Source organism: Frankliniella occidentalis, unplaced genomic scaffold (genome assembly GCF_000697945.3).
Source record: "Frankliniella occidentalis isolate FOCC.00 unplaced genomic scaffold, Focc_3.1 Scaffold101, whole genome shotgun sequence".
In the NCBI taxonomy this organism is placed as follows: Eukaryota; Metazoa; Arthropoda; class Insecta; order Thysanoptera; family Thripidae; genus Frankliniella; species Frankliniella occidentalis.
In genome coordinates this window covers 135,086-148,980 of record NW_026267230.1, presented here as the reverse complement: position 1 = coordinate 148,980, position 13,895 = coordinate 135,086, and the positions used below count along the sequence as shown (strand labels likewise).

Sequence of the window (13,895 nt, the reverse complement as noted above, 5' to 3'; positions counted from 1 at the left end):
AGAATCTGACTCTCATACCCAGTAGAAACGCCTTCAGCCAAAAGTTATTCCCCCTTGTTTTCAGCTTTACCCCTTCCTCGACGGACCCCCCCCCCCTCCCTCCCCCTTCAGTGCTTGCACTAGAAGGCGCAGCGCGATAGAGCGAAACGATTGTGCAGGATTGTGGGTGGCAGTGGTATGGCATGCGAAAAACGTGATGAGAATGGGAATCATAACCTCTGTTATGTGATGTTTTTTTCGTGTTTTATCTGAAACAATGCGTGAAAAAAGAGTTAATTAACGCATTGCTGAAAATTATTTGAGGTGTTGAACTTTCTAGACCTTTCTTAGAGCTGGACATCCTTTAAACAAGTCTGATGGCATCACATGGACACCGGATTTTCGTGGGGAACTTGCCACATGAAGTAACCCGCGACCAGTTAGTTAGTAAATTCAAAGACTATGGAACCGTCGAATCAGTCGAAGTCAAGACAAAGAAAGACGCTACCACCGATCAAGTCATAGCGACATTCAGCTATGTGAATTTGAACACGGACAAGGAATCGCTAAACCAATGTATGGCACTACTCTGTATATCCATGTTGTTAATGCTGCAACAATTAGTTTGTTATTATTAATGTTCTGTTGAAATTTTTAGGTATTCTCCTGCTAAATGGTGTGAAATGGGGACAACGTCATTTGAAAGTAGAGGTAGCGAAAGAGAGCTTTCTTCAACGTTTGCAGAGAGAAAGGCAATCTGCTAAGAATTCATCTGCGACGCAACAGGCATCTGTACCACATCAACCACCCAAGAAAGTATCAGAAAGTCCCTCTAAAGTCTCTCTCAAAGAAAATAAAATATTCAAGAAACAGACAATAAGGAAGAGGCCACAGAGTTCATCTGAATCTTCTGATAGTGAAGATGAAAATGATCATTTTCATTCCAAAAGCAAGTTACCCATGTTTAAGGGAATATCCTCATTCACACCAACTGAACCTAAGTCTGTTCCACAACATCAAGTTAAAAGGGAACAGTATACGAAAATTGAGTCCAAACAAGCAGCTGTTACCCGAGATAATAATAGTTTCAAGAAATTCTTAGAGCCTGCTCATTCAACAGACATCCTTAAGAAATTTGAGTCATTTAGTGATGTTTGGAAAGATGATGATGAAGTGTCCCAACCTTTAGAATTGAAGTACAATGCAAAACTAGGAAAGAAACAGAGAAATGATGGACCTTTAATCAAGCCTGTTACAAATGAGTGGCAGACTTTTGACAAGTCCCAAGAGAGTGCAGTGGGAACTAATGCAGCTGAAGAAAAGAGGTTAAAATCAATTGAAGAAAAAAGACATGCATTTGAACAGCAGAAGAGAGCAGTGCAACAAGCATTATCTGATAAGGTTTGTATACAAATATCTATCTATCTTAGTCTTTCCCCGTAAGTTTAAGATTTTAACTTCACCTGTGTTTTGTGTTGTAAAAGAATGCTCCACGGTCCAACAAAAAAATTGTCTTTGATGATGATGGAATTGACAATGTAGAAACAGCCATTCCTACAAAGAAACCAAGAATTGATTCCAGAGAGGGAGTTACCCATAAACCTCAAGAAAAGAAATCAAAAGCTTTGTCGCTGTTTGATGACTCGGATGATGAAACAGCCAATTGGAGTGGTGAATTCCAAGTGAAAAAGCAGTTTGAGGGGCACAAGGGTAAAAAAGTAAGATAACATATTTCCTTTATAATGTTCAATTGACTTTTAAGCCCAACATTTCTTTACTAGATCATTTTTTATTTTTTCTGTCAGCTATTGGAGTTACAAAGTGGATACAATAATGACCAACGTTTCAAACTCGATGAGAGATTCTATGATAGTGATGACGAATCAAGAAATAAAAGCGATAAAAAGTCAGAGGAATCAGAGCCGGGTATTGCTGAAGATCTTGCGGAGGAGCGAGAGAAACAACTAGAGATTTTATCTGGTATTCTTGGCAAGCCCATTTCAGTTTCTCTTCCACCATCCCATCATGAAAGGTACCATCCCATGATGATTTTGAGAGTGTTATGTAAAAAAGGTTAAGAATTTTATATTACATTTTACCCTTTTTCAGCAAAACTCAAGGAATGTTGAGGTTTGACCCTTCAAAGCCCAACCATTCTAAATATGAGCTCACGAAAGAACCTCACGAGGGAAAGAAAAAGAAGAAGTCAAAACTTGACAAGAAAATTGAGGATGAAGATGAAGAAGTCAACGAAGAAAATGATGAAACTGTGACCTCTAGGGTTCGGCGTGAAGAAAAGGATCCAGAGCCTGTATCTCAAACCAAATTTTATTCTGTATCTGACACTCTAGCTGATTCTCTCAAGCTAGCTAAGGAAGGTCAAAGCTCTGGATTCAGTTTGTTGCAAATGTTTGGTTCTTCAAATTCTTCTTTAGGTATGCTTTGTCCAAATGAAGTAAGATGTTTTCCTTTCACCAAATTTCTTTCACCATCATCTATCTATCTGATTTCAGAGGTTAAAGAGAAGCACCCTGAAGTCTTCACTAAATCACTGCATAAAGGGCCGAAAAAAGGATTTATGCTTGATGATTCTTCATCAGAGGATGAGGAAACTGAACAAGGCCCAACTGCTGTTGTCAACAGTTCAGCATTCCAATCAACTAACAGTTCCATTTCTGGTGTTAGATCAACTGGAGGTGTGTGGCAAGAAAGCTTTTTCTTCCAACCAAATGATGACCGGCTGAAGGGTGAGTTTCTTTAGATTTGCTTTATACCACAGAATTTTTGTAATATTGTAAAGTTTGATTTATAAATTTGAATGTTTTTCATCTTTTTGACAGAGGGTGCAGACTTCTTCTCACAGATCGATTCTTCAGATCCTGCTTTGTTTTCTAAGAAAAGAGAGGCTTTGAAACGTATTGTTAAACTGAAACTCAGAAAGACCAATCGTAAAGCTAATTCATTTAAGAACAAAGTTGGCACTCTAAGAAAGAAAGCTAATCTATGGCCAAAATCCAGTAATGGGCAAAGGCCAAGAAAGAGACAAAAACACTAAAAAGTTGGTAAAATTTAATTTTTAGCCTATTTTCTTGTTTAATCTTTTCACAATTTACATTCTTGATTTGCCTAGTCTCAAGTTTAAACCAAGTGGTGAATTATGGATAGGAAAGTGAAAATATAATACAAAAATAAACAGATGAATTATTATTTATTATGTAGAAGTACCATCTCAAAACATATTGAACAAGATTAAAAATATGTTTGGAGCTGTGAAACACTGTGTGAAGAACCATATTATACGTACATATATATACATTAACAGTTAACATACCTGATTCACCTGAACGTAATGGATTGGTCATCTTAGTGTTGTGGAGTTGCTTCTCTCAGGTCAAGCTTCTCATGCCGATTGAGAATCTGACTCTCATACCCAGTAGAAACGCCTTCAGCCAAAAGTTATTCCCCCTTGTTTTCAGCTTTACCCCTTCCTCGACGGACCCCCCCCCCCTCCCTCCCCCTTCAGTGCTTGCACTAGAAGGCGCAGCGCGATAGAGCGAAACGATTGTGCAGGATTGTGGGTGGCAGTGGTATGGCATGCGAAAAACGTGATGAGAATGGGAATCATAACCTCTGTTATGTGATGTTTTTTTCGTGTTTTATCTGAAACAATGCGTGAAAAAAGAGTTAATTAACGCATTGCTGAAAATTATTTGAGGTGTTGAACTTTCTAGACCTTTCTTAGAGCTGGACATCCTTTAAACAAGTCTGATGGCATCACATGGACACCGGATTTTCGTGGGGAACTTGCCACATGAAGTAACCCGCGACCAGTTAGTTAGTAAATTCAAAGACTATGGAACCGTCGAATCAGTCGAAGTCAAGACAAAGAAAGACGCTACCACCGATCAAGTCATAGCGACATTCAGCTATGTGAATTTGAACACGGACAAGGAATCGCTAAACCAATGTATGGCACTACTCTGTATATCCATGTTGTTAATGCTGCAACAATTAGTTTGTTATTATTAATGTTCTGTTGAAATTTTTAGGTATTCTCCTGCTAAATGGTGTGAAATGGGGACAACGTCATTTGAAAGTAGAGGTAGCGAAAGAGAGCTTTCTTCAACGTTTGCAGAGAGAAAGGCAATCTGCTAAGAATTCATCTGCGACGCAACAGGCATCTGTACCACATCAACCACCCAAGAAAGTATCAGAAAGTCCCTCTAAAGTCTCTCTCAAAGAAAATAAAATATTCAAGAAACAGACAATAAGGAAGAGGCCACAGAGTTCATCTGAATCTTCTGATAGTGAAGATGAAAATGATCATTTTCATTCCAAAAGCAAGTTACCCATGTTTAAGGGAATATCCTCATTCACACCAACTGAACCTAAGTCTGTTCCACAACATCAAGTTAAAAGGGAACAGTATACGAAAATTGAGTCCAAACAAGCAGCTGTTACCCGAGATAATAATAGTTTCAAGAAATTCTTAGAGCCTGCTCATTCAACAGACATCCTTAAGAAATTTGAGTCATTTAGTGATGTTTGGAAAGATGATGATGAAGTGTCCCAACCTTTAGAATTGAAGTACAATGCAAAACTAGGAAAGAAACAGAGAAATGATGGACCTTTAATCAAGCCTGTTACAAATGAGTGGCAGACTTTTGACAAGTCCCAAGAGAGTGCAGTGGGAACTAATGCAGCTGAAGAAAAGAGGTTAAAATCAATTGAAGAAAAAAGACATGCATTTGAACAGCAGAAGAGAGCAGTGCAACAAGCATTATCTGATAAGGTTTGTATACAAATATCTATCTATCTTAGTCTTTCCCCGTAAGTTTAAGATTTTAACTTCACCTGTGTTTTGTGTTGTAAAAGAATGCTCCACGGTCCAACAAAAAAATTGTCTTTGATGATGATGGAATTGACAATGTAGAAACAGCCATTCCTACAAAGAAACCAAGAATTGATTCCAGAGAGGGAGTTACCCATAAACCTCAAGAAAAGAAATCAAAAGCTTTGTCGCTGTTTGATGACTCGGATGATGAAACAGCCAATTGGAGTGGTGAATTCCAAGTGAAAAAGCAGTTTGAGGGGCACAAGGGTAAAAAAGTAAGATAACATATTTCCTTTATAATGTTCAATTGACTTTTAAGCCCAACATTTCTTTACTAGATCATTTTTTATTTTTTCTGTCAGCTATTGGAGTTACAAAGTGGATACAATAATGACCAACGTTTCAAACTCGATGAGAGATTCTATGATAGTGATGACGAATCAAGAAATAAAAGCGATAAAAAGTCAGAGGAATCAGAGCCGGGTATTGCTGAAGATCTTGCGGAGGAGCGAGAGAAACAACTAGAGATTTTATCTGGTATTCTTGGCAAGCCCATTTCAGTTTCTCTTCCACCATCCCATCATGAAAGGTACCATCCCATGATGATTTTGAGAGTGTTATGTAAAAAAGGTTAAGAATTTTATATTACATTTTACCCTTTTTCAGCAAAACTCAAGGAATGTTGAGGTTTGACCCTTCAAAGCCCAACCATTCTAAATATGAGCTCACGAAAGAACCTCACGAGGGAAAGAAAAAGAAGAAGTCAAAACTTGACAAGAAAATTGAGGATGAAGATGAAGAAGTCAACGAAGAAAATGATGAAACTGTGACCTCTAGGGTTCGGCGTGAAGAAAAGGATCCAGAGCCTGTATCTCAAACCAAATTTTATTCTGTATCTGACACTCTAGCTGATTCTCTCAAGCTAGCTAAGGAAGGTCAAAGCTCTGGATTCAGTTTGTTGCAAATGTTTGGTTCTTCAAATTCTTCTTTAGGTATGCTTTGTCCAAATGAAGTAAGATGTTTTCCTTTCACCAAATTTCTTTCACCATCATCTATCTATCTGATTTCAGAGGTTAAAGAGAAGCACCCTGAAGTCTTCACTAAATCACTGCATAAAGGGCCGAAAAAAGGATTTATGCTTGATGATTCTTCATCAGAGGATGAGGAAACTGAACAAGGCCCAACTGCTGTTGTCAACAGTTCAGCATTCCAATCAACTAACAGTTCCATTTCTGGTGTTAGATCAACTGGAGGTGTGTGGCAAGAAAGCTTTTTCTTCCAACCAAATGATGACCGGCTGAAGGGTGAGTTTCTTTAGATTTGCTTTATACCACAGAATTTTTGTAATATTGTAAAGTTTGATTTATAAATTTGAATGTTTTTCATCTTTTTGACAGAGGGTGCAGACTTCTTCTCACAGATCGATTCTTCAGATCCTGCTTTGTTTTCTAAGAAAAGAGAGGCTTTGAAACGTATTGTTAAACTGAAACTCAGAAAGACCAATCGTAAAGCTAATTCATTTAAGAACAAAGTTGGCACTCTAAGAAAGAAAGCTAATCTATGGCCAAAATCCAGTAATGGGCAAAGGCCAAGAAAGAGACAAAAACACTAAAAAGTTGGTAAAATTTAATTTTTAGCCTATTTTCTTGTTTAATCTTTTCACAATTTACATTCTTGATTTGCCTAGTCTCAAGTTTAAACCAAGTGGTGAATTATGGATAGGAAAGTGAAAATATAATACAAAAATAAACAGATGAATTATTATTTATTATGTAGAAGTATCCTTTATAAATCAAACATTAAAACTGTTTTGAAAATAAGCTTTGCTTGAATACTTTGTTGAAAAATTTATTCAATAAGAACAAAACTATACAGGAATCATAAGCACTCAAGTACTGAGATGGTTATAATACTGACCAAAGCAGAATCTGCCTCTTCTGTGATTACATACCTTGGACCCATTTGTTGTTAGATATCAATCACTGGGGGATAATTAAGCCATCACAGGAAAAAATATTCTTCATTTCCAACTCATTTCTAACTGACCACTTAAATGAATTACCATGTAAGTGTTTATCACAGCACAATTGTATACGGCAGGTCATAGTTATACAAAACAATGAGATTGAAACATCAGTTTTAAGTGGAATGCGTACATGTACCAATTACTAAAAACTATGAGTAGTCAAATTGACACATTTGGTGCAAATGCACATTAAGTAAGTTCGGCAGTAAAATCTATAAGTAAAAGCTTAAAACAAGCAAAATTTGCAAGACATTGTTTTAAAAAATTTGAGAATAGTACAAAATTTAAACAAAAATAAACTCCTGACCCAATAACTTTTTGTCATTTTCATAGGGTGGTAACCAAAATCAGAGAAGCCTTGGTTTGCAATTCCACAATTTCAAACGCCTAAGAAAAATATTTGTTGTAGAAGCAAACCAATTTGTAAAATCTCGTGTCATTAATAACAGATAAAACAAAATATTGTAGTGGGTCAGGGATGGTTCATCATATTTGCTTTGCCTACAGAGAAAGACTAGAACAGTATCATTTTAATGGATTTTTGAATCAATCCACAACTGTCTGACACATTTGTAAGGATTCCACTTACAAATGGAAGCATGAAATTGAAACCATAATATCCATCTCACCTACACAGGTAGTTTTCATGGACAACCATTTACCTATCTACTTGTACAAAATTCCCACATGAAGGAATTTTCATCATCGTTCCTTATTAATTTTTTCCACTGATCTATGGTACTTGAAGATTTTCAACTTGGATGAGACATATGTTGGGGAGATGATGAAAGAAGTCCAGTCCGAGAACTATCTGTGAGGTCCATAAGTAGATTTTCACTTTCACTTATAATAGACTCTGCTCCAGATTCTCTTCGACGAACTGCAGCTACAGCAGCGATAGCAGCCTGTTGTTGGCTAATAGATCGAGCAAGCTGACGCTGCCTTTGTTCTTTCTGACGGGCTCGTTTAAGTCTTGTGAACTCGTCCATGTCGTTGTCATCACCACTTTCTGAGCTAGTAGCTCCAATACTTATAGTTTCCTCAGCTTCAACCATTGGCGCAGCATGCAGGCTACCCCCACTCCCCAGATTACTGTGAGGCGGTGTGAATCCAGGAGCACTCTGAACTGACAAAACCTAGAGAATGTGAGACCATATACAATGGGATGAGTACAATTTAGAACATTTACAACTGATGCACAAAGAAAAGTGTACTCATTACCTCAGGAAAGTTGTCGCTGAACCTTGATGGAGATGAAACTGTAATTTGGCCTCCATATGATGGAGCAGAACTAGATAAGGCTGCATGAGGTCGGCTTTGAGAGTGTGCCCCATAAGCAGAGCGAGGAACATCTACTGGGGCAGACGATAGTGGAGCACCCAATAATGCCTCATCAGCTTCATTTTTATCCTCTCTGCTCAAATCTTCCTCTTTAGCAAAAATATCTCTAACATTTGGACGTGGATCTGGTCTACGCATTGAGGTAATTGTTGTTTGTTCATCAACTTCTTCAATTACTTGGTCTGTAAGTCTTACTGATCCTCCAGGTGCCTGCTAAATATACAACAATAACCGTTGATTTAAAAAATGTTTATCCTTATTTAGCTTTTCAAAAAAATGAAATAAACAGTACCTTTGGTATTAAGTTAATGGAGCTTCCACTAGTAGAACGCTTGAAATTACTGTCAGGTGCACCAGAGATATTAACATTGCTGTTACCCAAGCCGGTTGCAGCGTTACCAGCTGAAAAACAACGGATTTTTTTGTTTTTATTAACACTTAATCAGGAACGTCTGTCCAAATAAAATGTGAAAAGAAACGATCTTTACTCTCAACTGAGGCCATAGGAATAGCTGAAGGTTGTTGAGGGGGCTCTCTTGAAAATAAGCGTTTTAAAACAGATGTAACTGAGGCAACCCGGTGCAATGAGCCTGCTACAGATCCCATACCCAAATTTGTATTAATTGATGTATTGGAGGAGGTTGACAATGTTCTGTCATAATAATGAGATTGTGGGCGGCTTCCAGCACTCTTGGCCAGGAAGTGGATTCCACTTGCTGCATCATCTTGGGCCTATAAACAATACATTCATAGTAAGATATTTTGTACAAAGATGTCAAAAAGCTTGTATTAAAAAATGTTAGCTGACCATAGCATCGCCCATAGCCATTTCATCAAGTTTTAGCGTTGAATTAAACGATAGTGTGGTTCCAGCTGCTGGAATATCTATGTTAGCAGTTGAAGGCTGAGGATGTTCCTCTCGAAATGGCTCACTGGCTACAGTGTATGGCAGTTCAACAGGTAATACTTCATCCCAATACTGGTCTCTTATTAGCTCAGGATGCTCATGATGCATTTCATCCACAATAAGATATGAAACCTATAAAAGTTAATAATTAATACAAGTGTGAGAAGTAAGTGTTAAGTTAAAATATTGAACAGTAACAATAATTTTATAAAATACCTGAACATTACGATCAACAATCCAGTTTACTTCAAAATCATCATCGTCTTCACCAAAGGGATTTATAAGGCTTTCAGCTACTTTTAACCAGCCCATGTAAAAGAAAAACTGAAAAATTCAAAGAAAAATAATACTATGAAATGGATTTAGAAAGGAATTATTTTAAAAGTAGACCATAATTTACTTACCTGAAGAGTCAGGAAGAAGGGGAAGTACAAATCAATCTTGCTACGATGTTTCGTAGTCGTGTCCGCACCAGGGGTCACTTCCAGCCATTGCCTTGCTATGACGGATGTAATAAAGTACGAGTACACAGCCAGAGTGACCACTTGGGTGTACACAAGGGGCACGCTGATCGAGTCGTAGTTGAGGAGCATGCCGCACTGCCCTCTGAACTTGTTGAGCTCGTCGATGATGGTCTTTGACGCGTAGTCGTCCCGGATGCGGCCCTCCCGCCGCGCCCTCGTCACGATGGACGCCGCCCACACGATCGGCAGCCAATGCTTCGAGTGCCGCGGGAACTTCTCGTCCAGGTCGCGGATGATGACCCTCTCGTTCTCCAGGAGGAGACCTGGAAGCGCACCGGATAATGTTACGGAGTAGAGGGGTGGGGTGGGAGAGAGAGTCTCTCTAAGCCCCGAGTGTACGCACCAGCCTCCACGAAGTGCTCCAGCGTGGGGAAGCGCATCTTGACTCTGGGCGAGATCATGGAGAAGACCATCGTGAGGCAGAGGCACACGTACCGCATGATGGTGCGCCGCATGAGCCGCCCACGCTCGTCCTGCAAAGGAGCGCGGTTAGTCCTCAGTCGGTGACGGCCACAGCATCCATGGCGAGGAGGCGGGCGATAAACGCCCGGCAGTTATACCGTGTCGCTCGCAGGTGTGTCGGGCGGGCCTGCCTATCGCCCACGGCGCCTTACGCGCTCCAGCCAGTAGGCAACCCGCCCGCACGCGTGCCATGCGGCACAGTCCAGCCGCCAGGGGTTCTCCCCAGCTCTCTCTCTCTTTCTCTCTAGGTTGAACCTTGAACGAACCTGGCCGTGGATGTGGGAGCTGACAAAGACGGCGATGGGGTCTGGCCAGGGTATGCTGGTGTACTGGTCCCACCAGCGCTGCATGATGATGGAGATGTAGAAGCCCAGCACGAAGGAGAGCGGGATCAGGTCGCTGTACGCCTCGCAGTACTTGACCACGGCCTCGAACACTCTGCGCACGGGACGCACGCGAGCATTGTAAACTGACATGACAGCGCAGCCAGCAGAGAGTACTACCCGGTAGCGCTACTTACATTTTCTGTTGCTCGTCCAGAGCCAGGCGGTACGTCAGGTTGAGGGTGTAGTAGAGGAACAGGAAAGTGGCGAGGTCCGGCCACACGAGCTTGTAGATGCTGCCCCTCCATCTGCAGACAGGCGGTAACACAACCCCATGAATATTAAACCCGCGACAAAGGGGTTGACATCCCCGCAGCGCCTCGCGGCGCCCGCGATGCGAACGACACAGACACAAGCCAAGCGCCACGCGCCGCACCACCCCGGGCAGCGGCCGCGCGCCAGCGCGCGTGGCCACCCCGACCTTCACCAACACAGCCGCCCCACCGCCACCCCTCCCCAGTCCAGCCACGGCCGCAGCCTCGGCGCGCTGGAGCCTGGGGGCCCGATTGTCGGGCGGGCGCGGCCCGTGGCTAGGCTAGGGGTGGCGGGGCGCGCGCTGGCGCGCTGGTGCAATCGCGTGAGGGTGGGACGTGGACGTGGGACACACAGGCCATCACAGGGGGATGACTGGAATTACCTCCAACCACTCCCACCCCTTTCCTCATTTGTCGTCATTTTCTGAGGGCGCTCCTCACGCATATCTCACAGACCTCAAGGGAGCAGGAAGAGAGGGAAAGGGGTGGGCGCTGTGGGGGCTTCGGCTCCATGCCCGAGCCGCTGACCCTGTGGATCGATGCATACTTTTGAGTCGATAAGTCGACATCCATGAAGCCACTTCCAGGAGGTAATTGTGACGCAACTTAGGGAGTAAAGGGGGCGCTCAACTCGCCCGCTAGGTGGGGAGAGAGGGGGTGGGGAGAGGGGGTGGGGAGAGGGAGTGGGGAGAGGGGGCGGGGTGCAGCGGCGGAACACGTCATGCTTGTGACGTCATAGTGCGGACCCTGGCCCCACAGCCCCACCGCGCCCCGAAAGCACAAAGACATGCTCCCGTCTCTCGGTCAAACCCAAACTCAACTCAACACTAAAAAGTTTTCGTGAATTTACGAAAATATGTTACAAAATGCTTTGTAAAAAATATTTTACGAAAATGTTTCGTAAGTGTCAATTTACGAAACATTTCGTAGTTTTGCAAATATATTTCGTAACGAAATTCAAATTTTTGTGACATGAGTCATAAAAAATGAACAAAATATATACAAATTTCATACTATTTAGTTACTCTGGAAACCCAAGTGTGTACTTGAATGCAGAATATTCTGCATACCTACATGTATGCAGGAAATTCTGTGTATACTTAGCAAGTATGCAGGAGATAGTGTTTACTTGGTCAAGTATGCAGGAGATAGTGTGTACTTGGTCAAGTACACACTAAAACCTCCATACATTTATGCAGGAGACTTAGTGTGTACTATTCAATTACACACTTGGGTTTCCAAAGTAAAGCTTTGGATTTTACATAGCAATTCGTAAAATAACGATGCATCGTAATTTTGTTAAAAACGAAGGTTTCGTAATAGAAAATTGACCGAGAAAATTTCGTAAAATCACGATAATTTTTTTTTTCCAGTGAAACCCGTCTTTCGGAACAGAGTCTATCCAACTGAAAAGCCTCGATCTCCACCCGGCGGTAGCTCGGCTCCACAGTTTCTGGCCTCCATCCGCCGACATCCTCTATCGATTTACCGGCCCGCGCAGTCCCCACCCTCCCCTCTCCCCTTGTTCCAGAGTACCCGCTGCGGTACTGCGGGTTCGGCAGTTCGACGGGCTGCATAGCGGAGACGGGCACGCGGGTATACCGCTCCACGCCACGCCATGGTGGGCTTGTCACGATACAGTAGCGGGTGGGCGTTACGCTGCCGATTGTCACAACCAGCACAACAGCGACTGCAGCGCGCGCGGCACACACAGGGGCACGGCTCGCTTCGCCATAAAGTTTCACCAGAGCCGCCCGCCCAGCCCTGCAGTATGTCACCCCCACCCGCCCCTAACGGCGGTGACGCTGTGGCGGGCGCGCTCCTCAAGTTGCCAGAGGCGTAAACACGACAAAAAAGTTGGGGGGGCCGTAGTACGGGTTGCCTACCTAGTAGGCGGACTCGAAGACCGTGTTATAAGGAAGAATTAGGGTATTTTGAATAAAAAAAGGGGGAATCAAGTGATAAACATAAAAAACAATCTATTTGTCATAATAGTTCAAAAGAACATTCAACATCAAAGCATTAAAATGAAAAATTAATTTAAACTTTTCCAAAACACTTCTTTCTGTCATAATTAGCGGAAGCAAATTCCTTAAGAATACCAGTCAAATCCAGAGCCATACAGTAGCGTCTCTACCGACAGTCGGCATCGGCCCGAACTGATCAATTTGGTTCTGCTTAGTCGGTCTGAAAGTTGGGGGGGCACGGCCCCCCTAACTTGAAAGTTGGGGGGGCCGCGGACCCCCCGGCCCCCCCGGTGGTTACGCCATTGCAAGTTGCCCCTTACACTCCCCACGTTGCTCCGGCAACTCCACGATGGCGCCAACCATTACTCTCCCGGCGTGAACCGCGGGCCCTAAAGTAAATACGGCGTGTCCGCGAGGGCGCGGCGGGGAGGGGAAAGGGCTTCGCATCGCGCGACCGCACCCGCACTCGCATGTGCTCGTGCGTGCCGCGCTGCAGGTCTCCTCTTGGCCGACAATTTTGTATGTAGAAGGCGGCTGCGCTCAAGCCGGGCTCCCAGCGCAGTCGCCTCCTCGGAGAGACCTTGAGCTGATTGCCGCCGGAGCCCCGAAGACGCCGCCGCCGCCCGGCCGCCCATCGAGGCGGATAGGACGCTGATCCCGACGGGCGAACGAGCGTCTGGCGCCAATCAAATAAGCCTTTTGACCCTGCGGCCCGGAGTCAAGTGTCATCGGGTAGAGGCGGGCGGGCGCCAGCCCCGCCCCTACCAGCCCCGCCGCCCCGCGCAGCAGCTGCAGCGTGTGCGCCCGGCGATAATCCACGCTCAATGAATGAATCGGCCTTATCTCTTATCAATATTAGAGCAAGTGAGTAAGCATGCCGCGCCGCAACGCCTCCTCGCAGGGTCCTCGAGGGCTTCCAGGAAGATGTATCCGCGTCGACTCATCGCCCCACCCCCGCACCGCGCCGGCGCGACTTCCCGTTGTGCGTATCAGTGATTGTCGCTGTGGGCAAGTAGACCAAGGAGGCTATGTGCGGGCAACGGTGCGGGTGGCATGGAAGTATGGAAGAGAACCCAACAGATCCAACGTGGGCGAACGTAGGATAGTATGACCTCCATAGTTTCACTTTCAAACAAAACTCAAACAAAATAATTCATACTCAGTTCTCATTTCTGACAACTCGCCCGGGGTCCTTGAGAACTGTCACTACCTGCACCC

General features: G+C 43.5%; 3 protein-coding genes across 4 annotated transcripts in view; 2 read left to right on the top strand and 1 right to left on the bottom strand.

Moving 5' to 3' along the window:
• Positions 1 to 141: 141 nt before the first annotated feature.
• LOC127749856 (probable RNA-binding protein CG14230) lies at positions 142 to 3,190 on the top strand. The gene is made up of 7 exons (XM_052269740.1): positions 142 to 555; positions 638 to 1,380; positions 1,464 to 1,697; positions 1,785 to 2,011; positions 2,089 to 2,414; positions 2,493 to 2,726; positions 2,820 to 3,190. Exons 1-7 carry the CDS (start codon positions 357 to 359, stop codon positions 3,032 to 3,034), a joined length of 2,178 nt encoding a protein of 725 aa, XP_052125700.1. The 5' UTR covers positions 142 to 356; the 3' UTR covers positions 3,035 to 3,190.
• Positions 3,191 to 3,537: 347 nt separating this feature from the next.
• On the top strand, positions 3,538 to 6,581 carry LOC113211803 (probable RNA-binding protein CG14230). The gene is made up of 7 exons (XM_026430288.2): positions 3,538 to 3,946; positions 4,029 to 4,771; positions 4,855 to 5,088; positions 5,176 to 5,402; positions 5,480 to 5,805; positions 5,884 to 6,117; positions 6,211 to 6,581. Exons 1-7 carry the CDS (start codon positions 3,748 to 3,750, stop codon positions 6,423 to 6,425), a joined length of 2,178 nt encoding a protein of 725 aa, XP_026286073.1. The 5' UTR covers positions 3,538 to 3,747; the 3' UTR covers positions 6,426 to 6,581.
• A 64-nt stretch (positions 6,582 to 6,645) lies between these two features.
• The window catches only part of LOC113211802 (bestrophin-2), a 13,470-nt gene continuing 6,220 nt past the window's right edge, over positions 6,646 to 13,895 (bottom strand). The window contains exons 2-11 of one of the 2 annotated variants that reach the window (XM_052269739.1): positions 10,594 to 10,704; positions 10,340 to 10,511; positions 9,955 to 10,084; positions 9,492 to 9,874; positions 9,304 to 9,411; positions 8,989 to 9,219; positions 8,669 to 8,912; positions 8,473 to 8,582; positions 8,061 to 8,390; positions 6,646 to 7,975 (exon numbers count right to left, since the gene is read on the bottom strand). In XM_052269739.1, coding sequence (XP_052125699.1) covers positions 7,592 to 7,975; positions 8,061 to 8,390; positions 8,473 to 8,582; positions 8,669 to 8,912; positions 8,989 to 9,219; positions 9,304 to 9,411; positions 9,492 to 9,874; positions 9,955 to 10,084; positions 10,340 to 10,511; positions 10,594 to 10,704 — 2,203 coding nt within the window. In that variant the 3' untranslated portion in view covers positions 6,646 to 7,591. Of the gene's footprint in view, positions 7,976 to 8,060; positions 8,394 to 8,472; positions 8,583 to 8,668; positions 8,913 to 8,988; positions 9,220 to 9,303; positions 9,412 to 9,491; positions 9,875 to 9,954; positions 10,085 to 10,339; positions 10,512 to 10,593; positions 10,705 to 13,895 lie in introns of both variants that reach the window. The other variant, XM_026430287.2, reaches the window with a different exon arrangement.